Genomic DNA, 25,702 nt, shown 5'->3' with positions numbered 1-25,702 from the left:
TAGGGGTTTTTAAGCCATCTTTCATTTTTGAGATTCGTTGAAGTTATCCATGGACCAGGCTGTTGCTCAACTATTTCCAAACTAACTGTCTCCAAGTAGTGGCTATATCACTGATCCTTGCACATTACATGATGAAACCAAGTATCAATCACACCCATCCTCCCTGAACAAAACAAAACATTTTAAGATGTTCTCTTTTGGTATCTAATGCCAAGTGGAAACAAATTGACAATTTTATCAAGCCTGGATAACAGAAATCTAAAGTCACCTTGAGCAAAACAATACACAGCAGTTCCCAAAGGGCATTTTATGGCTATTCCGGTACTTTTATTTTTATTTGCTTTCATGCTTTTTCCATGTAAAGTTTAAATGAGGATTAAAAATATTTTGTAGTCAGCCATCTTTACTCCGATAACCCTAAATAATATCCAGGGCTGATTAAACAATATACCAAGCTCTCTGCATTTCAAGGAGCACTGTTCAATCCATGCATGTGACAATGGAGAGAGCATTGGACAGCTGCCAATCCACCAAAACATGGCAATCCACTTAAACTGATGGCAGAGCAAGGAGCAAATTAATGAAAGAAGAAGCCAGGAAGTATATGTGGCAACTATGGAGAAGCTGCACAGATGCACACCTCAGCCTCAATTTCCATTTGAGTTGATGTAAAAATGTGTACCTATGGATATTCTTGTTAAAGCCCAGTGTTATCAGAGTATGAAGATGAGTTAAAGAATTTAACTACTTTTTGTAACAAATCAATCCGCGTTCCTGAAACTGTAGAGGCGGTTACAGCTGACGCCCAAGAGAAGAACAAGTGGGACAGAAAGATTTCCTTTCAGCTCTGACCTATTATGACCGTGTCACTTCCGTGTTCCGCACACCTGTTACACCTGTATTACAGCGCAGTCCCGCATATAGGTACGAATCCCTCAGCTCCGCCGGTGCGCACCTGCTTTCCTATTGTGCCATGACCGAAGGATTTACCGAGTGTGACTTAACAAGCTCGTCTCCTACTACTTCTGTAGAGACTTTAAATGTCGTAAACCATCTGAAGATTGAACCCGAGCAGCCTATATTCGCCGTGCTGACCGGTGGTATGAAGGAGCAGGAGCAGCAGCAGGAGCAGGAGGAGGCGCACATCGGGGAGTCCAGGCCGAGCACCTGCGACGGCAGCAGGGAGGGAGCAAACTCACCGAAGGCTGCCGCCTCCGACACTGAGTCCGGCATCTTCTCCGTGGAGAGCGAGCTTTGCGCGGAGCACGACTCTGAGCTGGACTGGTTCTGCGGAACCGAGCAGAAACTCATCTGCTCCCGCTGCGCGAACGCGGGCCCCTGCCGGGAACACAGCGTGGCCCCGCTGGCCCGCAGAGTCAGCGCGATCAGGGTGAGACTTTTACCTCATGTCCAACAGCTGCTTGCCTCTTTTTACCGGTGCAACTTCATGAAATTACTTTTATTTTAGACAAGAAACCCATTCTTTTCTATTAATTCATTTGAGTAATATGCATACCAAAGTTTAGCAATATTTAACTTTTATCATCAAACTCTGATAATAACCCTGAAAATGAATGAAAACTACATTAACTGTATTTTCCAAGTCAATATTTACCAAAATTGTCTCCTGGGCGTGCCACAGGTTCTGTTGCTACTTTGTCTGCATGGTATTTAAGAGGACAGGATTTTCCTGTTGTCCTACCAGCTGGCCATATTCAGCATTGTGATGTTCTCATCCTAAAGCCTCCAAACTGAGCGTGCATGTCTGTGTGTGTGTTTGTTCCTTCTCAGAACCAGCTGGTGGATGTGTGTGAAAAAATCCAGCTGCAGGCGCTGAGGATCGAGAAGTTCATCCAACAAACACTGACAGCCAAAGATCAAAAGTTGCAGGTGAGAAATGCTGCTAGATAGAAAACATGGGGAAACTGGTTGCTGATGCTACAAGTTGAGCTTGTTTCACAAGTTTTTAGAAAGCACACCGAATTCCCTAAAAGGGTGTTTTTCTTTTAGTCAGCTATACAGATACGTGCCCGGCTCTAAGGGCCTTTCAAAGAGAAGGAAACAATTTTAAATAATCTCAATTACAATAATTACATAGTTTTGTACTGATTAATCAGTTAATTTAGCCCGTATGTGATGACTTCATGTTGTTTGCAGTCTGTATCTAAAAAATAGACAAATTGTATAGCTCAAAAATAGTAAAATCAATCAACCCAATCTACATATTTGTGAGGGAGAGGCCAGTTTATAACTGCCAGTTTGTCTCATCAGTACCTGTGTTGATTAATCATCTGTTGCAATAGTCCCATCTCCTCTCCTCCTACAGTAAGGCATCTAAATTTAACATGAAAAATCAGTTTTGAAGGGTGAGAAATCACCTTACAATTTCTTTCAAATGTGTGTTGGACTATCCTACAAAATCCCAACTAAATAAATGGAAGTTTGTGGTTGTAATCATTGTATAATAGTTGTCATCATGGTGACCTAGTCACCACCTTCCAACAAAACTAATGCTTGTACTTATTAACCTGCAAGCACATAGCATCAGAGGGAGCCAATCGTCATGCTTGTGCCGCTTTATAGGTGACCAGTTAGCAAACAGCAAATAAAACAGATTCTTTTACAGCGTTAATGAAGACTCAGATCTGTGCAGCTTTTCGTGTTTGACATAAATGTGCCCAAAGGTTTTATTTTCGAAATAGTTCACAGTATGGAGTTTTAAAAAAATTCCCATGTTTACTTAAACAGAGAGTGTGATTAAAGGTGTTATATTTCTCTTCAAGGAGAAGTTCATGACTTCTTTACAATCCATCCATTGTTTTGTGTTGGTTCTCATCAGGGTTAAAATAGACATTGTAACTTTTGTAGTGAAAGAAGCAGATGTTAATAATATTTCCACTAATTAGAGGGAAACACAAAGAAAGCAAGCTCAAGAAGTTCTCTTTTGAATATTGATTTTCTTCATAAAAGCTGGAAATCATTATACCTCAATTAGATATTTGCATAAGACATTTTCATAATAAAATTGCCAACCATCTACAAACCAAGGCTTCTTGAATAGACCATGTGCATGATAAACCAGGATTACATGTATTATTATGGGTTTATTTTATATAATAATAAACACTAGTAATTTAAAACGATTTCTGAACCTTAATAATGAAATCTGCATTTCAATTTAACTGAAAAAACTGTTAATATGGATATTTATATTATTAGAAAACTGACTTAAATGGTTTTCCAAAATTATTAGAAATTTATGAGAAAGTCTAAAAGAGAAATTATTAAAAAATATATATTTTTATGAAGAGTCCTAGTGCCAAAATTACATCTTTCTTATTGATAGCTGCTAAAGCCATTCATCAGTGAAGTCCGTGAACTTTCAGACTGTTCAAAAATTTGTTGAAGCACTGCATCACCTTGAGTGAATCTGACATATAAGGATGCACCAGGTTTTTCTGTTGGATGTACATCTCAATTATAAGCTTTTATATGTTAGAATCTAAAGAAAAAGGAAAAGTTTGTCACAGGAGTTAAATATCTCATCCAGTTTAACAAAACATGATATATTACATAGTGTTAATTAGTGATGCATCACTTAATCAGCCAGTGTTTAAATCAACCATATTTCCTTTGATCAGCTTTGTCTGGCGTTCAGCAGGAAAAATAGTGGAAAGTACGCATTTTTTTTCTGTTTATTGAATGGAGCAGAACAGAAATCTCCCTCTATTTTTCCAACTGTGAATGCACCAACAAACATTATGCTTTTTGATTCACTTGATTGTATAAATCATAATATATTTGGAGGCATACGTTGATGCATTCAGTGGACATAAAAGGGTTCACACACCGCTGTTGAAATAGATTTTTGTGATGTAAAAAATTAGACTAAATAAGAACAAGAAAAGGGAGAAATATTATATAATAACAAGAAAACAGCAATAACCTGGTTGCGTAAGTGTGCACACCACTAAACTAATACTTTGTTGAACCACCATCTGGTGTAACTACAACTTCATGTTCTTTTGCAGGAGTCTATCAGCAAAGCACATCTTCAGTTGTTAATATTTTCCCCAAACAGTTCTCCAAATATTTCAAACTGTGAGAACATCAATTGTCCACATCTCTTTTTCGGACAGATTTCCTGTCTGATTTAGTTCAGGAATCTCGCTTGATCATTCCAAAACTTTAATTTTCTTCTGGTTGATCCCATTGTTGATTTCGATGTATGGTTGGACTCACTGTGATGATACAAAGTAAAGCCACTCATTATGTTTAGCTTTCAAACAGACACCTGGCTTTGGATAAAACCACACTGGTATTTACAAATGTTCATGACATCACACACCTCAACAAAGTCTTGCTCTCATAAGATAAATAATCCCAGAGCATTATGCTGCCACCACCATATTTCACTGCAGGTATTGTGTTCTTTTGGTGATTTGCTTTGTTGCTTCTGTTCCAACGTACACGTTGGAACCGTAACACAGCATTGGATAGGTTTTACCGAAGCCTGTATTTCTTTATTAGGAACAAATGGCTTCTATCTTTTAATCACATGCTTTGCTTCAGAGATATGAAGAATGTAGACCGTTGTCACATGTAGAAAACAACCAGTACTAATCAGATATTCCTTCAGTGTGGCAGCCTCCCTGGCATTTTTTTGTCATGTCTTCATTTCACTATGGGAAAATGAGACAGGTATCTCTCAGAAGATAATAATGTTATTTAAATATAATTATATAATTACAAGGGCTGCACGGTGGCGCAGTTGGTAGCACTGTTGCCTTGCAGCAAGAAGGTCCTGGGTTTAATTCCTGGCCTGGGGTCTTTCTGCATGGAGTTTGTATGTTCTCCCTGTGCATGTGTGGGTTCTCACCGGGTACTCCGGCTTCCTCCCACAGTCCAAAGACATGCCTGTTAGGTTAATTGGTCACTCTAAATTGACCTTAGGTGTATGAGTGTGTGCATGGTTGTTTGTGTGTTGCCCTGCAATGGACTGGCGACCTGTCCAGGGTGGACAGACTGCTGGAGATAGGCACCAGCTCCCCCGCTACCCACTATGGAATAAGCGGTAGAAAATGACTGACTGACTATATAATTACAAAGTAAAATAGATTTTTTGTACCCTTCGGCTTACAGATTTCTTTGTACAATGAGATTATTTTTAGTCCTTTGCATTATTATAACGGTGTGCAGACTTATGCAACTCCGTTACTGCAACTTTTTTGAGTATTTTAAATTTTCCCTTTAACAGATTTGTATATTTTTCAGTTGAATTATGCAGAGTATTTGTCACATCATAGACTTTTAACATGAACCTCCATAGACTTGTATGCATTGTAAATGATAATTATACCTTAATTTTCTGTTGGATTAAAAACTACCTTTATCAAAAAACCTGCAGCACATGTTACTTTTATGGTTATTTGTTGTTAAATTCGGTTAATAAAGTAAAGCCGTATTTAAGCAAATTAATTTGAATACATTGTAGTCCTTTGAAATAAGCTGGAATCAGTACTACGTTGGCATGTACTGTGTTTCTCCTGTGCTTGTGACAATCTGTTTAAGAAGAAGTAAGCTGTGGAGAGTTGTCTTGAAACATTAAACCTTATATTTCCAAGCGAGTTTACTTACTCTTATCCTTACTTCGCTGCAGGTCAGAAGAGTGAGGTCATCATCATAGAGGTCTCAGCTGACTTGTTATACCGTGTAGGAATGAATGCATCCCATATTAAGGGTAAATTAAAATAGCAAAGGATTCTGAGAATCTGGCTGAAGGTTTTTCGTTCACTAATGTTCTCTAAAAAACTTTTGTAGCCTTCATGAAACAACTGTATTTATACTAAGATCAATTTCTACCCTCATGGTTCTACTTACTAATTAGAGGACTTTTGATTGCAGTTGGTTGCACTGGAGTTTGTTTAGGGGTAGCACTATTAATGGGCAATTTATACTAATAAACACATTTTTCACAATTCTATTTGGAAAACATTTACATCAAATTCAGCATATTTTTTCCCTTCAGTTCACAGTTTTACATCACTTTATGTTGGTCTGTTACATAAAGGATCAATCAAGCACATTGGAGATTATGTAAAAAATGTGAAAAAGTCCACGGGTGTGTAAATAGTGATGAAAGGCACTTCACATAAAGATACTAGCTTCCAAAACTAAAAGATTTACCCGAATCTGTTCTGTGCAACCAGAAGGGAAGATAACTAACTTTGAAATCTCAGGATTTACCTTCAACACCATCTCCTGTGTCTTCACGCAGGCATCAGCAAGCAGGGCGAGGGAGCAGGTGCTCGCCCAGGTCAGTGCCGCCCGCGAGGCACTGGAGGAGGAAGAGCAGCGCCTCCTGGAGCAGGTGCAGAGGGAGGAGGAGCGGGTTGAGCAGTGCCTCCTCACCCAGAGAGCTCATTGGAACCACGCTCTGATGAGTCTGTCGCAAACACGCTCCCGCTTGGTGCACACGCTGACGCACACTGCAGACGCACAGCTGGTGGTGAGAGGCTAGGGCTGTTTATGTTTAAAGAGGCTATGACGGTGGTGGAAAGATTTTAGATACATAAAAAGCTACATGCTGATAAGAGTCATAAACTACTGAGAGTAATCGTCTTCTTAATGGCTCCTTTTTCCAGACCAGTGTCCAGGAGATTGCTGAAAGGTATTACATTACTGATATGACTAATATTTGTTCTTACTCAGAAGACACTGGAGGTTTAGTATCACATCTGATGCTTCTGTATGTTTGGGTCAGGGTGGAGGATGCCGAGGGGGTCGGGGAGCCGTGTGACACCGATCAGCTCAACCTGAATCCAGTCTGTACTGACAGCAAGCTGCTGAGGGGCCTCTGGGCGACTGCTCTGCTGCTGGGGCCCAAGGGTTTGTGCATTTATTTACAATCCTCGAGATACAACAGATTCAGCAGAAGCATACAAGGCGATTGTACACACTAATGGTTGTAAATTAGCTCAAATAATTAACAGGGCTATTTTATTTGAAAACCTTTCTCAGGCGCAAGTTTAAACATAGTGAAATATTGTAGATAGAAAGATACATTTTAGAAATGTAATAGTCTAAGGTGTTGTTTTTTCTGTATAAACATAAATATAAAAGTATTACAAACCTCCATTATAGATAAAAAAATAAAAAATCCCCAAAAACATATTAGATATCACGTATGCATGTAAATGCATGATAATTCTGCCATTTATGATGCACCTCCTGTTTCTATGTTGTGTGTATTGGGATAAAGATGTAAAATTTGCTGTGTATTACTGTGTAAGGACAGAGTAAGCTATTTTTACTGTGTGGTTACTATGTTGTTTTTTTCCATACATAGTGATTGTCTGACCATTTCAGGGTGAAAGTTAAATTCTTTATAGACAGTCTATAAGAGACCTCCAGTAGTCACTTCATTAGGAGCTGAATAATCAGACAATAGCTTAGAGGTATGTGAATCCTCATCCCTGCAGACAGAGTGTCTGCATAGCATTTCATGAGACTAGGGGATGTTATTATTAAGGTCTTTGCTATAAGTTACATTTACTTAAAACCCATTTTAATGGTGTCTTTGTGAGATGTATGTTGCATCTCTAAGTTGTAACACTTAAACCTCGGAATTGTTTCCAAATGTTCAAAAATGTTCATGCCAGATTGGCTTAGCTGGAGATCATATTATGCTTAAGATGATCTCTAATAAGTAGAAAAGCAATAATGGAACATTATTTTTTAAAAGCAGCATATCTCCATTGCCATTGAAACACAAGGCAGATTTGCCAAAGTTTAAAAGAGGTATAAGAAACATATGATGATGTGATGGCCTCAGGATGAGTCTTTTTTTTTTTTACTTCCTGCTTTCTGGTGAATATTTCTGAACAAATTTAGGAAGAAAAGCTCGCCTATGTTTCAAGCACTACTCTACAGTCATAAATAAAAACAGTCATGTAATATTTATATAATAACAGTCATTAAATATTTCATTAGGCTTTGACATTATAGGGGTGAACAGTCATATTGTAGCATTTTTGTTTCAGATGGAAAAGCACATTTAATAATAGAAAATGAGTAATTTAGTACAGATAGGAGGACATCAAGTGAAAAAAGGACATTTAAATAAATTCCTGTTTGTGTCAGATTTGTTTAACTGAACAGAAATAATGTACATTGTTTTTCGTGTAGAGGATGACATACTGCTCCATATTATCTCCATGTTGCAGTTTGTAAATTGTGTGGTTCTGATCGATGCTTAAGTACATTTGCTTTGTAGTGTTTTACCCCATTTTTTAGCACCAGCACTTAGAGTGGATGTATTTTACTTTTTAAGAGATTAAAGCATTTGATCAGCATATAAGTTTCCGTGATCATGTCATTAAAAGTACACCAGAAAAAAACGCATGTCTTTAAATATCTGATATTTTGACTTAGAGCTTCAGCATCACTTTAATGTTGTATGAATCCAGATTTTATTTTTAAGGCTACTTAAAGCATTTCAAAAATTCTAAGAACTCTTAAGTCTATTAAAGAAAAATAAAATACTGATCATAGGCATCACCAGATTCATTTTACTTAAGGGTCATCCCCCAGGATATATCATCTGTGGCCCACGAAAAAATTCCAAATAAAATTTCAACAAAACAGTGGGATTGTTAAACAACAAAGCACATAAAGATCCATTTGAAAAAATACAAGATAGTCTGACTGCTTTGAAGGAAAAGATTGAAGGATTAAAGACACAGTAACCTACTGTTTTCGCAAATGAGATGGTATTGTGAAGTTTTGTTTTTAAAAAAATGTTCAGAACTTGAAGAAATGTTGCAATAACATGTCTAGACTTGAAGCTATGAGTTAACCAACATGCGTATTTCAACTCCAGAAGGTAATAGTTTTAATATCAAACCAAAGATGACTTAAAGCCAGTGATTTTACACCATAAGACCATTTGGAAAGCAAGCAATTTTTCTCCTACAGTATTGTTGTCCTCCATTTACTTCCATGTGCAATCTAGCTTTATTGCACTTTCAGGACATTCATTAACTACTAGGGTTTTGGACCTCACTCTAAACACTCCACTACTATGAAACATGGTGGTGGCAGCACCATGCTATGGGGATGCTTTTCTTCAGTGAGGACATACATACCCATTGGACTTTATTTAGATTCAGATCTTGAAAACTAGTTTGGCTTTATGTTTAGCAACATCTCGTATTCTGACCCATTTGTTGTTCTTCTACCTTACACAGCTTATGGATCACCTGTGATAAAGTTTGATGAGCGCACAATCAGCCCACTCCTCTCCCTCTCTGAAGACTTACACACTTTGACATTTTTCCAAAAGAAGCCTCGCCAGTCTCCTTCGTACGACCCGGCTCGCTTTGACTCCTGGCCCAACGCCTTGGGATCTCTGTCCATGTCCTCCGGCACCCACAGCTGGGTGGTGGACGTCGGCAAGAGCGGCGCCTTTAAGGTTGGGGCCTGCTACGCCTCTATCGAGCGCAAAGGTTCTGGAAACGAGGCAAGACTGGGCTACAACAGTCAGTCGTGGGTGCTGTCCCACTACGACGGCGAGTACTCCTACTGTCACGCAGGCAAGAAGGTGCCCCTGCAGGTGATGAAGAGACCCCAGAGAATCGGCCTGCTACTGGACTGGTTGAGCCAGACGCTGCTGTTTTACGAGCCGGACTCTGGCACTGTGCTGTATTCTGTCACTCAGCCCTTCAGTGCTCCACTGCTGCCAGCGTTTGCTGTGACTGACCGTAGTATCACCATACTGCACTGATAAACTGAATGAGCGTTAAATGTTAAAAGCAGCAGGCAGAGACGTTTGTGTGAACAGGAGCTCTGTGCAATAAAGAAAAAGTCCAACTGCATCAGTTTTTATTTATAAATTTTTTCTCATTTGTTTTGTATAATTTTTAGTAATGTTTTAGGTTTATTATTTTTATATGTTGATTATAATACACAGTTGTGCCATTATGTAATTACTTTGACTGAAAATTATTGTTTTTAACAACAAGATTGTTTGTGTTTGTAATAAGAAAAGAGCTTCAAGGTTTATTTTGTATTAAGTAAAGCTTCTAAACTTTATAGAAAGCAAAAATGACCCTGCATTTTGAACAATTTAGTACAGAAGTTTGTTTGCCTAGTAAAGTGATTGTTATTGTTTAATGTCTGTGTGACTTTTTTGTACTGTGTTAATTCATGAAAGGATATGGTTTTCTGGTTTGTGTAAGCTGCAGCTTACTGGGTTAGAGTACATTGCCTAACAGCATTTATTTCCTCCTGTCATTAGGCCAAAGGTTTGTACGTCACATACAAGTTTGAAATACTTTGCAACTTTGAACCTCTTGTTTAAAATGAAAGAAAATTAAGACATATACAATGAAGAGGCATATACGTACAGCACAGTAAAGCAAAAACCATTAAAACCTGATGAGATAACAAATAAATTACGTACAAAAGTATTCATGCGCCTTGAATCTTTTTTCATGTCACAACCAGAACCTTGAATGTATTTTACTGTGATGATAGCCCAGCACAAAGTAGTGTGTAATTGTGAAGTAAAAGGCTAATGATGCAAAGCATTCTTTTTTTTTTTTTACAAATGAAAACCTAAAATGTGTGGCTTGCATTTGTATTCACACCCTCTAAACTAACACCTCTTAAAAAAATTGAATGCAACCAGTTGCTAACTGAGTTGCAAGAAGAAACAAGCGTTTAAAGGAAAAAGAAGTCTTGTTAGCTGAAAGCAAAAATATTGAAGGTGCTCGGGTCAAAAGAGGCCAATACTGCAAATTACCTAAACACACCAATACGTATGATGAAACATGTTGGTGGCAGAATCATTCTGTGGGGAGGCTTTTCTTCAATTCAATTCAAAAATACTTTATTAATCCCAAAGGGAAATTAAATGTTGTTATAGCTCATATTATGTAGGTTTCTTCAAAGAGCCGTTGTAGATGCTGATTGCTGTGGGCAGGAAGGATCTCCTGTAGCGCTCCGTCTTACAGCAGATCTGAAGAAGCCTCTGACTGAAGACACTCTGTTGCTGTACGACAGTCTCATGAAGAGGATGTTGAGGGTTCTCCATAATGTTCTTCATTTTATGAAGAATCCGTCTTTCCACAATGATCTCCAGAGGTTCCAGAGGAGTCCCCAGAACAGAGCCAGCCTTTTTTATCAGCTTGTTGAGCTTTTTTAAGTCCCTGGTTCTGATGCTGCTTCCCCAGCAGATGATGGTAGAAGAGATCACACTTTCCACAACAGACTTATAGAAGATATGCAGCATCTTGCTGCAAACACCAAAGGACCTAAGCTTCCTCAAGAAGTACAGTCTGCTCTGTCCCTTCTTGTAGATGGCTTCACAGTTGCATCTCCACTCTAGTCTGTTGTCCAGGTGAACACCGAGGTATTTATACTCCTCCACCACCTCCACTTCTTCTCCCATGATAGAAATAGTGTTTGACTTATTCCTGTTTCTCTTAAAATCTACAATCATCTCCTTTGTTTTAGTCACGTTCAACATGAGATGATTGTTTTCACACCATGCTACAAAGCGGTCCACCACCATCCTGTACTCAGCTTCTTGTCCATCTCTGATCCACCCCACGACTGCAGAATCATCTGAGTATTTTTGCAGATGACATGAGTCTGTCTTGTACTGGAAGTCTGAGGTGTACAGAGTGAAAAGGAATGGTGAGAGTACAGTCCCCTGTGGTGCTCCTGTGCTGCTGACTACCTGGTTAGACTCACAACCCTTCAGTCTCACAAACTGTGGTCTGTTTGTCAGGAAGTCTTTGATCCAGGAGATTGTTGAGGCCTCCACCTGAGTCTTCTGGAGTTTCTGACAAAGCAAATCAGGTTGGATTGTATTAAAGGCACTGGAGAAATCAAAGAACATGATCCTCACAGTGCTGCTGGCTTTGCCCAGATGACAGTGGGTTTGTTGAAGCAGGTGTATGATGGCATCTTCAACTCCAACTCCACAGCGATAAGCAAACAAAAGGGGGTCCTGATGGTTTACTGTTTGCTTACTCAGGTGGGCCAACAGGAGTCTCTCTAGGACCTTCATGATGTGAGATGTCAGGGCAACAGGTCTATAGTCATTGAGGACTGATGGGTGAGTTTTCTTTGGTACCGGAACAAGACAGGAGGTCTTCCACAACACCGGAACCTTCTTCTGGGCCAGGCTAAGGTTGAAGAGGTGCTGCAGAATCCCACAGAGCTCTCTGCACAGCCCTTCAGGACTCTAGAGCTGACATGATCTGGACCTGCAGCCTTATTCCTATTCAGTCTCTCCAGTTGTCTCTTCACCTGACTTCTTGAGACACACAGGTGGAAGGGGGAAGCAAAGGAAGCATCAGCATCTTCTGATATGGTTGAAGGCAAACATGTAGAAGCAGAAGGGTCTAGGGCTGAGGTAGAAGATAAAAAATGTGAGGTGTTACTGGACAGCTGTGGGTCCAGTGGGTCAAAGGAAGGTGGAATGTCTGTTTGGCTGTGAGCAGGAGAGGAGGATGCTGAGCTTCTTTCTGAACTGAACTTATTGAAGAATATGTTCAGTTCATTGGCTCTGTCCAGACCTCCATCGGTCTGATCATCCTTCTGCTTGAAGCCTGTGATCTTCTTCATCCCTGTCCACACATCTCTGATATTGTTTTGCTGGAACTTGCTCTCCAGCTTCTTCTTGTACACCTCCTTGCTGTCTCTTATCTTGACTTTAAGTTGCTTCTGTAAACTCCTCAATAATTCTCTGTCTCCCTCTCTGAAGGCTCTTTTTTTCTTGTTAAGCAGGTCCTTCAGGTCACTGGTGATCCAAGGTTTGTTATTGGGGAATCATCTCACAGTTCTGGTGGGGATGATGTTATCCACACAGAAGTTTATATAGTAGGTTACACACTCAGTCATGGCATTGATGTCCTCTCCATGTGGCTGGCACAGTGCGTCCCAGTCTGTAGCCTCAAAGCAACCTTGCAGAGCTTCTTCAGCTTCCTGTGACCATTTTCTCACAGTCCTCTTTATTACAGGTTGCCTCTGAACAAGGGGCTTATATTTCGAGCAGAGAAAAACAAGATTGCGATCTGATTTGCCTAGCGGAGGTCTTGCTGTAGAGATGTATGAGTCCTTGACATTTGCATAAAACAAATCCAATGTTTTGTTTTCTCTGGTACAGCAGCTGACAAACTGTTGAAACATTGGAAGTGTAGCAGAGAGTGAAGCATGGTTAAAATCACCAGAAATTGCCACAAAAGCATTGGGGTTTTGTGTCTGTAGCTTAGCAACAACTGAGCTGATGGCATCACATGCAGTGTCGGCAACAGCGGAAGGTGGAACGTAAACTGTTGCCAAAATAACACTGGTGAACTCTCTGGGTAAATAATATGGACGAAAACTTACTGCCAACAGTTCAATATCTGGACTGCATAGTTGACACTTCACAGTAACATGTCCTGAATGACACCATCTGTTGTTCACAAATACTGCCAGTCCACCTCCTTTACATTTACACACTCCTCTTTAAGTCTCTGTCTGCTCGTATGGTTAAAAAGCCTGGCAGAGAGACGCTGGAGTCGGGGATATGATCCTGCAGCCATGTCTCAGTAAAACATATAATACTGCATGCCCGGTACTCTGGCTGGGTCCTTTGTAGGGCTTGGAGCTCATCCAACTTGTTTCCCAACAATCTCACATTGCCCATCATAATCGACGGAAGAGATGGTTTGAACTTCCTCCTTCTCTCTCTTCTCTTAGCTCCTGCTCTGCATCCACGGCGTCTCTTTTTCAACTCATCAGGGATTTGGGGTTGTAGTTGAAGTATTATTTGAGCTTTTGAGATATTAATCAGCTGCTCCCGGTTGTAAGAAACAACCCCGTTGCCATGGCAATGAATCATAACAAATGTCAAAAAATAGAAAGTATCAAGAAAAATCCTCCGAGCTGCACAGCATCCGACACCGGAGTGGACAGTATTCCAAAAAAAATCAACTGTATCCACCACAAGAGGTATAGTTCCCAAAAAAGAATAAATCAGAATCAAAAGTAACAGAGCTACTCCAACCTGCTGCCACCTTGAGCGGCGCAATTCTAGATTCAGGTATTCAGGTATTCTTCAACAGGTACCAGGATGCAGCTCAAGGTTTTTGGGAAGATAGATAAAGCTAAACAGAGAGCAATCCTGGAAAAAAACTATTAGAGGCTGCAAAAGACTTGCTCCAGTAGGACAATGACCCTACGCATACAGCCAGAGCTACAATGAAATGGTTTAGTCAGGGAATATTCATGTGTTAAAATGGTCAAGTCAAAGCTCAGATGTAAATCCAATTGATAACAGCAGGCCGAGGTTCACAGATAATCTCCATCCAATCTGACTGAGTTTGAGCTATGTTGTAAAGAAGAATGGGCAAAATATTCAGTCTTCACATGTATACACTGCAAAAGGCTTTGCCACATCCCCAATTACAGCAACGGGTGGTTTTACAAAGTATTGATTCGGATTGTAAATTAGAAGTTTAATTAAAAAAAACCACTTGAGGGCAGCAAAGTCTGATCAAGCCTCCGTTCTCATCCTCACACCACATGATATAAAATACTTTGTTCCTCCTCATCCAGAGGTGGAAATGTGCTTCCAGGACCACGGACAGTTACAAAAACTCAACACTTTAATTAAATACCAGTAAACCTGACGCAGCTTTAATAGAAATGGAACAAAACTACAGAAACAACATCTGCTTCCTGTTTTATTTCAGCCATGACGTCTAAGCTCTGATTTTATGTGACAACAAACTGATACAGAAAAGCGTGAAGTCTCCTTTAACGCTGTGTTCCTCTGATAAGAGACCGAGGACATGTGAAGGACACGGTCACACAATACAAAGGGAAAAAATGGCCATGTCAACCAATCTGTACAACATTTAAACACAAAAATGGTCCAATATGACATGTTCATAAAGTTTGCTGGAAATGACAATTTGAGGGATGGTTGGAGCTATATGCTTAGAAGAAATAAACTTAAATTTGGTAAACTGTGTGTGCTGTCTGTATATATACATTTAATATATTACATTAGACCAATAAAAACATTTTATTACAGAAATGTAGTGTTAAATATAGTATGATTTCTCTGTATATGATGATTGTTTGGGTTGTTACCAAAATCTGGTGTGGATTTGATGTTAATTACCTCATTTTAAATATTTTCACTGTAAAACAAATGTTGACTTGTTAAATACATATGTTCCCTGGCATGTAAAAAAAATCTAAACATTTAAAATATTCAAAGCACTTATGTTGAAAAATGAAATCCCACATTTTTATTTCTTCATTGCTATTTTTATTTTGCATCTAGAATTAATTTAGGTGCAAAATAAAACAACTTTCAGAACTGCATATGAAGGAAAACAAGAAAAATGCATGCAATGTCCTTTTAAACAGCACAGTCATCTTCTTTTTAATTAACCATAGTAATGTTATATTACTTGAGTACAATATTCGGGACTCTTTGTGTTCTATGTCATAAGTATAAAGTTATGAATTTCTGAAAATATTAATGTCTTTTATTATCTTTGCTTGCTTACTTCCCTGTAATCAAATGCTTAACGTTGCACCGTGAGAGAAGCTGGTAGAAAAAAAACTCATGCTATACATTTTCAGCAGAAAGCAAAACTGGATTGGGGGCAGGCCCATCAGGCACATACCAGTAACATTTCTACAGAAATTCTCATGCTAAATTAGCCACATACTTCCTGGATTTTGTTTCCTGGAAATGTGGTTTTATCATCACGGTACATCTGCCTGTACTGACTGTTATGAGCTCTGTCAGTCAGAACGAAAAATTGACAAACACCTGTGCACAATTTCATTACATGTTGATGTAATTATTGCATTTTGTGATAAGAGAGCCTAAATGTCAAACCGACGCAGCTGCACTTGTGCTCCTTTCCCACCACTCGGTTAAAACAGGTAAATCAGAAACACTTACACAGAGTCTGCTGGGGGCTGTTTTCATGTTCTAGTAAATGAGGGTGCAGATAATGATGGCCATTACTAAAATGTTCTAATAAAACGGTTTGTTGTTAAAGTGTATTTTGTTAACTAGTGCTGAAAACACATCACACTCTAAACTGACTGCTGCAGACCTTTCAGGATGAGGCCTGTTGTCACAATAAGGAAGAAATGGAAACCTAAACATGTCATGAGTAAACTGAACACTGATGATGAGCAGGATGAATGAGCCAGACTTGCCACGATCAAAATTCCTTCATTTCCCCTGTAGGTAATTACATCCTGCTAGACGTAAATTCCACTGTCATCCTTCAAATATTTCTTGTTTGTCTGCTCTACAGTTTGTGAAAAAGTTCTTCTTCCGCCTTTTTTTCAGGTGTTCCTCTTGTTTGAGGCTCTGAGTATGACTGGAGGAGGCTCGATGTTGAGCTCCTGTCTGAGGTCCTCCAGGCTCTGCTCCCATCGCCTCTCATAAAAAATGCAGAGGACACAGCGGGCCCGCCTGCCGTTCTGCAGGGCCCAGGGGCCCAAAGATGTGAAGAGCGATTCCAAACGACTGAAAGAGGGAGACAGAAAAGTACAGTTGAATGCTGTTGAGACAGCACCATTATTAACAAGTAAATCAACAATAAAGAGTGACAAAGGCAGAAAATAACAGTTCATGAATAAGGAAATGTTTTATGGTTTACTGGCAGAGAAATGGTTCAGTACTATTTGTTTATAGTTGAAGTATAAATGTTTCCCCATAGATTCACAGGCAGTCATGAGCTAAAACAATCGGCAATGGCGGCTCTAGCATGAATGTGACCCTGGGTAAACCCCTCCTGCTACACCCCACCTCAAACCAATCAAAATCCAGAATATCATCCAAAACCTGGGACAGGATAAAATACATTGCAGTCCTACAGAAAGCAAATACAATTGTCTCCCTATTCTCAGCAGCAAGCGCTGGGCAACCACACTTTATTGACGGCAGGTGCATAAAAGTAACATAAAATTTGCTCAAGGCGCAACCGACATAAGTTCTAGTTTTTATCTGGGGCGGTGCGTGTGCGCTCCACTTTCTAATGCCGCCCTGGGCATCCTCCAACATGGAGAATTGCACTGATGATCTGTGATCATAAAACAAAAATGTCAAGTCATTCATTCATACTTTATTTGGCTATTAATGCAGTCCAGATGGAAATTCTACTCTGTGCCATTATACGTGATTCCCTACCAGCAAGTTACACTAAATCACTGTTATAACTAGCTGCTGCAGCATCCATCCTCCTTAATGATATTTTACCGGTTATATGGATTCTCTACAGTCAGAAAATATGTTTTTCTATGCTAAAGTCTTCCAAAATCAAATCAAGACCTTTGATTATCTCAGCTTTTGTTTAAACATAGTTAGATGGTTGGTTAATTGATTACAGGCCATACAGGACCTTGACAGAGTATTCATTATCCTTGAAATTCTTCATAAAATTAACACTGACTGCACATTACCCTTAATGCAACATTGTAAAGGTCAACACAGTAGTGTTAGCATCATGCTGTGGGGATGCTAATACAATTTGGGAAGATGGATGGAGTTAAGTGGATGGAAGTACTAGAAGAAAACCTGTTAGAGGCTGCAAAACACTTGAGACCTGGGCAGAGGTTCATCCTTCAGCAAAAACATACAGTCTGAGGAAAATGGTTTACATCAAAGCATATTTCGGTGGTAAAATGGTCGAGTCAAAGTCTAGGCGCATCATATGCAGAGGCTACGGTCCTCAATGCAGTTGTCCCTAGATCGATTCTTGGTCTTGGGACATTTGCTGCCATTTTTGCTGTCCAGCTACTGATGATAGATGATAGAGCTGGTCTAAAATTGTGCCAACATGGTAATGTCATTTTACATCCAACTGCTTGAAACGACTATAAACAATTCATAATTTGTTCTAACAGAGAGTAATCCAAACCAGCTCTAACTGAACTGTAAACTAGCTATATTTAGGCACCTTGAATTCAGCCGAAGTGGCCCCAGTACAGCACCCAGGGCACACATGGGAAGCCCCGTCTGAGCAGCTTCGAACCATTTCACTGCCACCTCACCTGAAACCAGGAGGAAGAGATGTGCAAATTAAAAGCAGAAAGGGAAGAGAGAATAGGAAGGCATTCAAGAGTGAAGGTGTGTTAAAACTAGCATTGGGTACAAAAAAAAAACATCTCTTTGCTACAGCTCGACTCACCCAGCATGTTGGTGGGCATGCCTAGTAAAGTGTGCAACAAGTCATGGACCTCTCTGTATCTCAGCATGATATAGGCTAGCTCCTCGTTGTCTACAAACTTCACCTCCGCTCTAGAGTCAGGCGTCACTTTCTGTCGCCAAGTTGCAAAAACAAAAAGACATGTCCATCAAAAATGAGAACAGGAGGAGACTTGTGTTCACTAGTGAAGTCTGAATTTGGAGATATTAATTATGAAGCATTTATTGAGGAAAAAACATACATTATCCTCCAGAAATCTGAGATACTCTCGCCCAAAAGATCCATCAGGTAGGGAGGCCATGTTTTCCAGATCAAGTGTAGACAGGCGGATCCTTGGCCTCTCTCTGCAGCATTGGTTTATAACAAAGGAAAAACATAATCAAAAGTATTCATGGAGCAGAGAGTAGTCTGGTCATTTCACTACTTCATCAGTTTGTTTTTCCAAGTTTTCATCATTTTTCTACCTTTTTCAAACAAAAAACCTCTTACAAGGGATGTTTTGTACTTATCACATTTTGGGATTGTACCTACCTTGGGTATGTTTACTACAATTAACAATTTAAGTAATTTTCCATGATCTATTCATAGTTTCATGTAGAAAAATGTGGTTAATTGATTAACTATTTTCTACCATCTGTAATATTTCTTCTACTTTATTGGTGGATCAGAACCACAATCAGGTGAGAAAGAGTGTAATTTCAAGTCATTAAAATGTAGTCAAATTTAATTATAATATTTATGACTATAATTAATCAAAATACCCAACTATCAGGAGAAATACACTGATAAGCAATGTTTAAGGGCCCGGTTAAGAAATGGAAGTAGGAAATGGATGGAAATGCAACGCTTGGGCCCGAAATGGGAGTATGAGTTGGCAAAAGGGCGAATTGGCCAAAAACAATAACATATGGTACAAATATTTTCCAATGTAAACTTGAGTGACTCACGTCAGGATCGTGTAACCCTCAGGGTCATTTCTCATCCGGTCCCTGAGATTTAGAAGAGCTAAATGTCCTGTAGTCTCTCCCAGCACAGCAACCATGTCTGTGAAGTTAGCACAGAGGTTCAGGGCATCAGTAAAACTTTATGGGGTTTTTGCAGTCTAAAATTAAACTGAATATAACAAATAATTGTTTCTAGTCATCTAATCCAAAACCTACAGAGCCAGTTACTGGCTGTAATAGCAGCTAATCATTTTGTTCTTCTGCATCTTTTAGGGAGTTTTTTGCTAAATCTGAGAGGCTGCCTCTGGGTCAACCAAAGCATGATGTAACCTGAGTCATTCCAGTATTGGCTTACATTGTCGCTATTCAAACACATGGGAGTTTTTATCACAAGGAAACAGAAAACAAAGGCCTCACACAGAGTGAAGACACTTTAAGTCAGGTTCAGCCCTTTTACAGAAACCTGTGGGCTAAGCCTGATAATAAGCGTCAGCTGACAGGTGTGAATGACTCTCTTCCTGTGTGAAAATTTTACCATCTTAAACTCACTTATTTTCCCTAAAACACATTTATGGGGTTTGAATAAAAAACGTGAATCGAAACTGAGAAGCTTAAGAGCCTTTTCAGAGAGGCGGTTTCATTTATGAAGGAAGAAAATGGGATGTGAAAATTTAGCCAACAATCCAGAGTTGCTGAGGCAAGAATGACCATTGTCAAAAAATGTAATAAATCGAAGTAAAAAAGAAAAACTCTGCTACAAAAAAATGTATGGCAGGTTTTAGCAACTTTAGACTACACGTTTTGTAGCTCTTAATAATAGAACTTAAAAGAAACTGTGCCCCTCTTTAAAGTTTTTATTGGGTTTGTTCTTTTTTGGTCTGTTTTGCAAAGCTTTAGACGACATCTCAATGTGCTAAAAGGGCAGAAATCCCTGAAAGAGGTCTGGAGCAACAATACAACTATTAAAAAAAAAAAACATTTTATGGCCTCAGATCAAATATCAGAGACACCAGTGTATTATTAATTAATACTAAAAGCCAAAAACAAAGAGAGGAAATATTTGTTATAGTCAGTAATTTGAAAACGTATTCGAACTGCTTGAACTTTTCCACACATTGCAGTCAACCTAGAAGGTGAACCTAGCTGCTGTAAAGTCTTTTGCGAAAGGTTTTCTTTATTTAGGCCTCCCAGTTCCTGCTGCAGAAGCATCCCTGCAGCACGACGATGTCACCAGAATGCAACAAAGTTCAAGGGATGTGCATACTTTCATAAAGGCACTGCAAGGTAGAATATGCACCATATGTTGCAATAAACAGTGCATTTTTCCACATATAATGTCAGAAAGCAGAAGAAAAAGAGACCAATAAAAACGCTCTGTGAGAAATTCCCACCGTGTCTGTAGGGGTTCTGCAGAGCCGCCACACCCGATCCAACGGCCAGCAGTGCTTTCTGGAAGGAGGTGGTCTGGATGTGTCCGGGGTACAGCCCATCATAGCAACTGTATGTCAGTTCAGCACTGCCGGTGTGCAGTCGGTGGGCGCGCACAGCTGATCCGAAGGTGGAACAGTGTTAGAAACCAGACAATATTTTCTACTGCATCAGCATGTCAAATGAACGGCAAGTTTTAATAAATGACCAGTCTCCTTAGGTTGTCTGATTTGCTTTGATGCACAACAGTGATCTGACCCTTCTGAAAGACAGTAGCTGGTTGTTCACAACATAGATTTAGATATGGCTGTTTAATAAATCAGGTTACATTTTGACAGGTCAACTCAATTAAATAATTGCCCATATGAAGTACAGGCTTGTTTCAATAAGGGAACTTATTTATTCACATGTTCTGCCTAATAATTGTATTCAAACTTGCAGCAGGTGACTATTGATGGCCAAAAGAAATTAAATACGTAATGAAATAAAAAAAGTGGTAAAGATGTCTTTTTTTTTGTAAGTTTCAGATCATCAAACAAATTTAAATATTAGACACAGATAACACAGGTAGACACAACATGTAGTGTTTAAATGAGGATGTTTACTATGAAGGGGGGAAAAAAACCCAAACCTACATGGCCGTGTGTGAAAAAGTGATTGCCTCCCTGTTGTAACAAATTATCTGTGGTGTGTCACATCTTTGGAAAGCTGAGTTCAATTTTAGCTACACCTAAGCCTGATTACTGCCACATCTGTCCTCAATCAAGAAAACGCTTAAAATGGACCTGGCCGACAGGGAGGAGTAGACCAAAAGATCCTCAAAAGCTAGACATTAGGCTGTGATCCAACGAAGGATGAAAAAATAAGAAAAACAAAGTAAAAAATTAGATCTATTTTTCCGCTAAAGGTTATGAAGCCATTTGAGAGTCTGTGGGACTCCAGTGGACCATCATGAGAGCCATTATCCACAAAAACACTGAGCGGTGAGCCCTCCCAGGAGTGCAGGAACTACTCACCCAAGAGGTCACAAAAGACCCCGGAAGAACATCCAAAGAGCTTTAGGCCTTAAGGTCAGAGTTCATGACTCCACCATAACAGAGAGACGGGGCAGTAATGGCCTGCATGGCAGAGTTTAAAGACGAAAAACCACTGCTTAGCAAAAGGAACATAAAGGCTTGTCTCGGTTTTATCAGAAGACACTTTGATGACCCCCAAAAACTTTGAAAAATATTCTATGGACCGACAAAACAAAAGCTGAACTTTTGGAAGGTGTATGTCCCATTACATCTGGTGTAAAAGTTACTAAGCACTTCAGAAAAGACACATCATATCAACAGTAACATGTGGAGGTGGTTTATTCAGTCTGTCCTGTGCACATCTATCACTGAGGTGTTTGGATCATCCACAAAACAGGACAGATCCAAACTGCAGCAAACAATCAGAGAAGATCATCAGGGCTGACTTTCTCTCCATCCAGAACTTACACAGGTCTAGGGTCAGGAAATGGACAGCTAATATTTCTGCAGACCCCACACATCCTGGACACTAACTGATAATACTTTTACCCTCAGGTTGGCGCTACAGAGCAGTGGACCAAAAAGGTGGACCAAAATTTCTCCACAGCAGTTTTTCCCCTCCCTTACTAAACAGCCTCACTTAAACACTGCATTTTGCGATTACGTGCGTTAGCTTAGTCAAATATTTAAATGTTTTTAATGATCTGAAACATTTATCTGTGACAAAGATAAAAAATAAGAAATCACTTTTTCACAACATTGTATGAGTTATAATTTAACTAAATGTGTAATTAAATAATAGGACTGCACAATATAAGGAAAATATGTATTTGCAATTCTTCTGCTGAACATTGCAATGACAATATCCATTACAATAACAATCGACCCATATTTTCTTTACTCTTTTCTTTCTTTTTTTAATCATTACACAGTCCCCAGCCTTTTCTATGAGTGTTAGAATCTTAGCCACTAAAAATATCTAACTGTTGCAGGCAACAAGGGCAGTTAGAGTCCAATATATTACAGTCTTGTAGAGTTTGAATGCAAGGTACTTGAAATTTGTACTTTATTAAACCCGGAAAGACCCAATGAAATTTAAAATCTCATTACAAACTGGCCAAGATGACAGCAACTAAGATCAGTACTAAAATACAACAAATATAAAACATTTTACACATTATACAACGACGAAGGTCATAAAACAATGACATCTTCAACAGTATGATATTGTGCAAAAATGTATACTTCCTGTGACAACTGCACTTTGATATAGAGCACATATGTACTAAATACACTGCTCAAAAAAATAAAGGGAACACTTAAACAACACAATATAACTCCAAGTAAATCAAACTTGTGTGAAATCAAACTGTCCACTGATTGACAATCAATTTCACTGCTGTTGTGCAAATAGAAAAGACAACAGGAGGAAATCTTTAGCGATTAGCAAGACACTCAATAAAGGAGTGGTTCTGCAGGTGGGGACCACAGACCACTTCTCAGTACCTATGCTTTCTGGCTGATGTTTTGGTCACTTTTGAATGTTGGTGGTGCTTTCACACTCGTGGTAGCATGAGACGGACTCTACAACCCACACAAGTGGCTCAGGTAGTGCAGCTCATCCAGGATGGTACATCAATGTGAGCTGTGGCAAGAAGGTTTGCTGTGTGTGTCAGCGTAGTGTCCAGAGCCTGGAGGCGCAACCAGGAGACAGGCCAGTACACCAGGAGACGTGGAGGAGGCCGTAGGAGGACAACAACCCAGCAGCAGGACCGCTACCTCCACCTTTGTGCAAGGAGGAACAGGAGGAACACTGCCAGAGCCCTGCAAGATGACCTCCAGCAGGCCACAAATGTGCATGTGTCTGCACAAACGGTTAGAAACCGACTCCATGAGGATGGTTTGAGGGCCCGACGTCCACAAATGGGGGTTGTGCTCACAGCCCAACACCGTGCAGGACGCTTGGCATTTGCCAGAGAAGACCAGGATTGGCAAATTCGCAACTGGCGCCCTGTGCTCTTCACAGATGAAAGCAGGTTCACACTGAGCACACGTGACAGACGTGACAGAGTCTGGAGACACCATGGAGCGATCTGCTGCCTGCAACATCCTTCAGCATGACCGGTTTGGCAGTGGGTCAATAATGGTGTGAGGTGGCATTTCTTTGGAGGGTCGCATGGCCCTCCAAGTGCTCGCCAGAGGTAGCCTGACTGCCATTAGGTACCGAGATGAGATCCTCAGACCCCTTGTGAGACCAGATGCTGGTGCGGTTGACCCTGGGTTCCTCCTAATGAAGGACAATGCTAGACCTCATGTGGCTGGAGTGTGTCAGCAGTTCCTGCAAGATGAAGACATTGAAGCTATGGACTGGCCCGCCCGTTCCCCAGACCTGAATCCGATTGAGCACATCTGGGACATCATGTCTCGCTCCATCCACCAACGTCATGTTGCACCACAGACTGTCCAGGAGTTGGTGGATGCTTTAGTCCAGGTCTGGGAGGAGATCCCTCACGAGACCATCCACCGTCTCATCAGGAGCATGCCCAGGTGTTGTAGGGAGGTCATACAGACACGTGGAGGCCACACACAATACTGAGCCTCATTTTGACTTGTTTTAAGGACATTGCATCAAAGTTGGATCAGCCTGTAGTGTGTTTTTCCACTTTAATTTTCTGTGTGACTCCAAATCCAGGCCTCCATTGGTTAATAAATTTGATTTCCATTGATGATTTTTGTGTGATTTCGTTGTCAGCACATTCAACTTTGTAGAGAACAAAGTATTCGATGAGAATATTTCATTCATTCAGATCTAAGATGTGTTATTTGAGTGTTCCCTTTATTTTTTTGAGCAGTGTATATCAATCAATGAATAATTAAATCTATAATTATTTAAGTGTGTAAATAATATATTAGAGGCATAAATAACTGTCAAAATAATTAAAACTTTAATTTACAAGTTATATGTCATTGTTTTTGTATGTATTTCATTGCTTCAGGGCAACAGCTGAACTTGAAATTAAATGAAAATAATTTTGTTTTCATAAATAGGATTAACATTTATATTAATTTAATTTCTAAATGTATGTATGTTATATATGCCTGTTATATATTTACTTTTGCATCCAAGCAGTCCACTGTAATTTCGTTTATAATTAATTATACATTTAATAAATTATTTCTTAATTTATTTCTAACCTGAATTATTTCGTGATTCATTCTGAGTAATTATTTGATGGTTAACTTATTTGTTGAATTATTTCATACCCTGTTTGTGGTTTGGCTTTTAAAACAAATTATTGATGCATTTTAAGTTACTTGATACGTTGATCAAGGTTTACTTTATTATAATTTATATAAAATAGCCTTGGTAAGGTAAGGCGTTACCCTCCGATTTGTAAAACCTTTATTCTGCTTGGAGAAATTTCGTTTTCACAAACAGACTTTGAATTTACCAGAACAACACAAAGATGTTGAAATAAGGTAAAATTGGATGTTAAACGTAAGTAAATTTTAATGAACTACTGAACTACGATTCTAACTTCAGCGTCTTGTTTCCTATTTAGACTGCTAGAAGCTGACAGCTAGGCTAACACGAAACTAACAAAAGCAAAAACTTAACTTATTGGCCGATTTATTTCTATAAGGCTTTTGCAGCTGTGCAGAGAGCAGTGGAGTAAATTCGTACCTTTAAAACCTTTAGATGTTAAAGACCCCTGCCTCTGATTTAGCCGTAAGAACGGATTCGACAAGCGATGCCACATTGTTAGCTACAGTTAGTGCGCATGCGTGCAGGATTTTGCGTTGTTAGTGACGGATCCACTCGTCCTGCCGGTTCTTTTATCTATAGGAGCCGGTTCTTTTGTGGGCACGTGTCATTGCCCAAGGTGAGTTGTGTATTACTATCGCAAACATTCAGTTTAACTGAGATTTAATAAATAAATGCAATGACATCTTTACACAAAATCAACTTATAAAGTAAATAAAATGGACTTTGTTTTTCTTGTAAATGTCTGATTAATATTGAGCAGCGACTCACTTCTATGATGCTAGTCTCACTACATAAAATGAGCAT

The 25,702-nt window shown here is 39.5% G+C and overlaps 2 protein-coding genes across 3 annotated transcripts; one reads left to right on the top strand and one right to left on the bottom strand.

Annotated features, from left to right (window-relative positions):
* Positions 1–799: 799 nt before the first annotated feature.
* Positions 800–10,469, top strand: bspry (B-box and SPRY domain containing). The gene is made up of 6 exons (XM_047373372.1): positions 800–1,390; positions 1,792–1,890; positions 6,278–6,508; positions 6,645–6,670; positions 6,764–6,888; positions 9,249–10,469. Exons 1-6 carry the CDS (start codon positions 974–976, stop codon positions 9,782–9,784), a joined length of 1,434 nt encoding a protein of 477 aa, XP_047229328.1. The 5' UTR covers positions 800–973; the 3' UTR covers positions 9,785–10,469.
* Positions 10,470–14,728: 4,259 nt separating this feature from the next.
* On the bottom strand, positions 14,729–25,428 carry coq4 (coenzyme Q4 homolog (S. cerevisiae)). 2 transcript variants are annotated; one of them, XM_047371739.1, is made up of 7 exons: positions 25,316–25,428; positions 20,578–20,733; positions 19,190–19,286; positions 18,484–18,586; positions 18,225–18,354; positions 17,994–18,087; positions 14,729–16,561 (listed from the first exon to the last, which is right to left on the bottom strand). In XM_047371739.1, exons 1-7 carry the CDS (start codon positions 25,389–25,391, stop codon positions 16,378–16,380), a joined length of 840 nt encoding a protein of 279 aa, XP_047227695.1. In that variant the 5' UTR covers positions 25,392–25,428; the 3' UTR covers positions 14,729–16,377. The 2 variants fall into 2 exon arrangements, with proteins under 2 accessions (XP_047227695.1, XP_047227696.1); XM_047371740.1 differs by lacking the exon at positions 17,994–18,087.
* Between the last annotated feature and the right edge of the window lie 274 nt (positions 25,429–25,702).

The sequence above is a fragment of the Girardinichthys multiradiatus genome, chromosome 8 (genome assembly GCF_021462225.1).
Source record: "Girardinichthys multiradiatus isolate DD_20200921_A chromosome 8, DD_fGirMul_XY1, whole genome shotgun sequence".
Taxonomy (NCBI): domain Eukaryota; kingdom Metazoa; phylum Chordata; class Actinopteri; order Cyprinodontiformes; family Goodeidae; genus Girardinichthys; species Girardinichthys multiradiatus.
This window is presented reverse-complemented; position numbering and strand designations above follow the sequence as displayed.

Coding starts and splice junctions, on each gene's coding strand:
- bspry (XM_047373372.1), top strand. CDS start 974: ATGACCGAAGGATTTACCGAGTGTGACTTAACAAGCTCGTCTCCTACT. Junction 6,509..6,644: donor CTGCAGACGCACAGCTGGTG/GTGAGAGGCTAG, acceptor TCCTTTTTCCAG/ACCAGTGTCCAGGAGATTGC. Junction 6,671..6,763: donor GTCCAGGAGATTGCTGAAAG/GTATTACATTAC, acceptor TGTTTGGGTCAG/GGTGGAGGATGCCGAGGGGG.
- coq4 (XM_047371739.1), bottom strand. CDS start 25,391: ATGTGGCATCGCTTGTCGAATCCGTTCTTACGGCTAAATCAGAGGCAG. Junction 18,355..18,483: donor TCAGATTTCTGGAGGATAAT/GTATGTTTTTTC, acceptor ACTTGGCGACAG/AAAGTGACGCCTGACTCTAG. Junction 18,088..18,224: donor CATGCCCACCAACATGCTGG/GTGAGTCGAGCT, acceptor TCCTGGTTTCAG/GTGAGGTGGCAGTGAAATGG.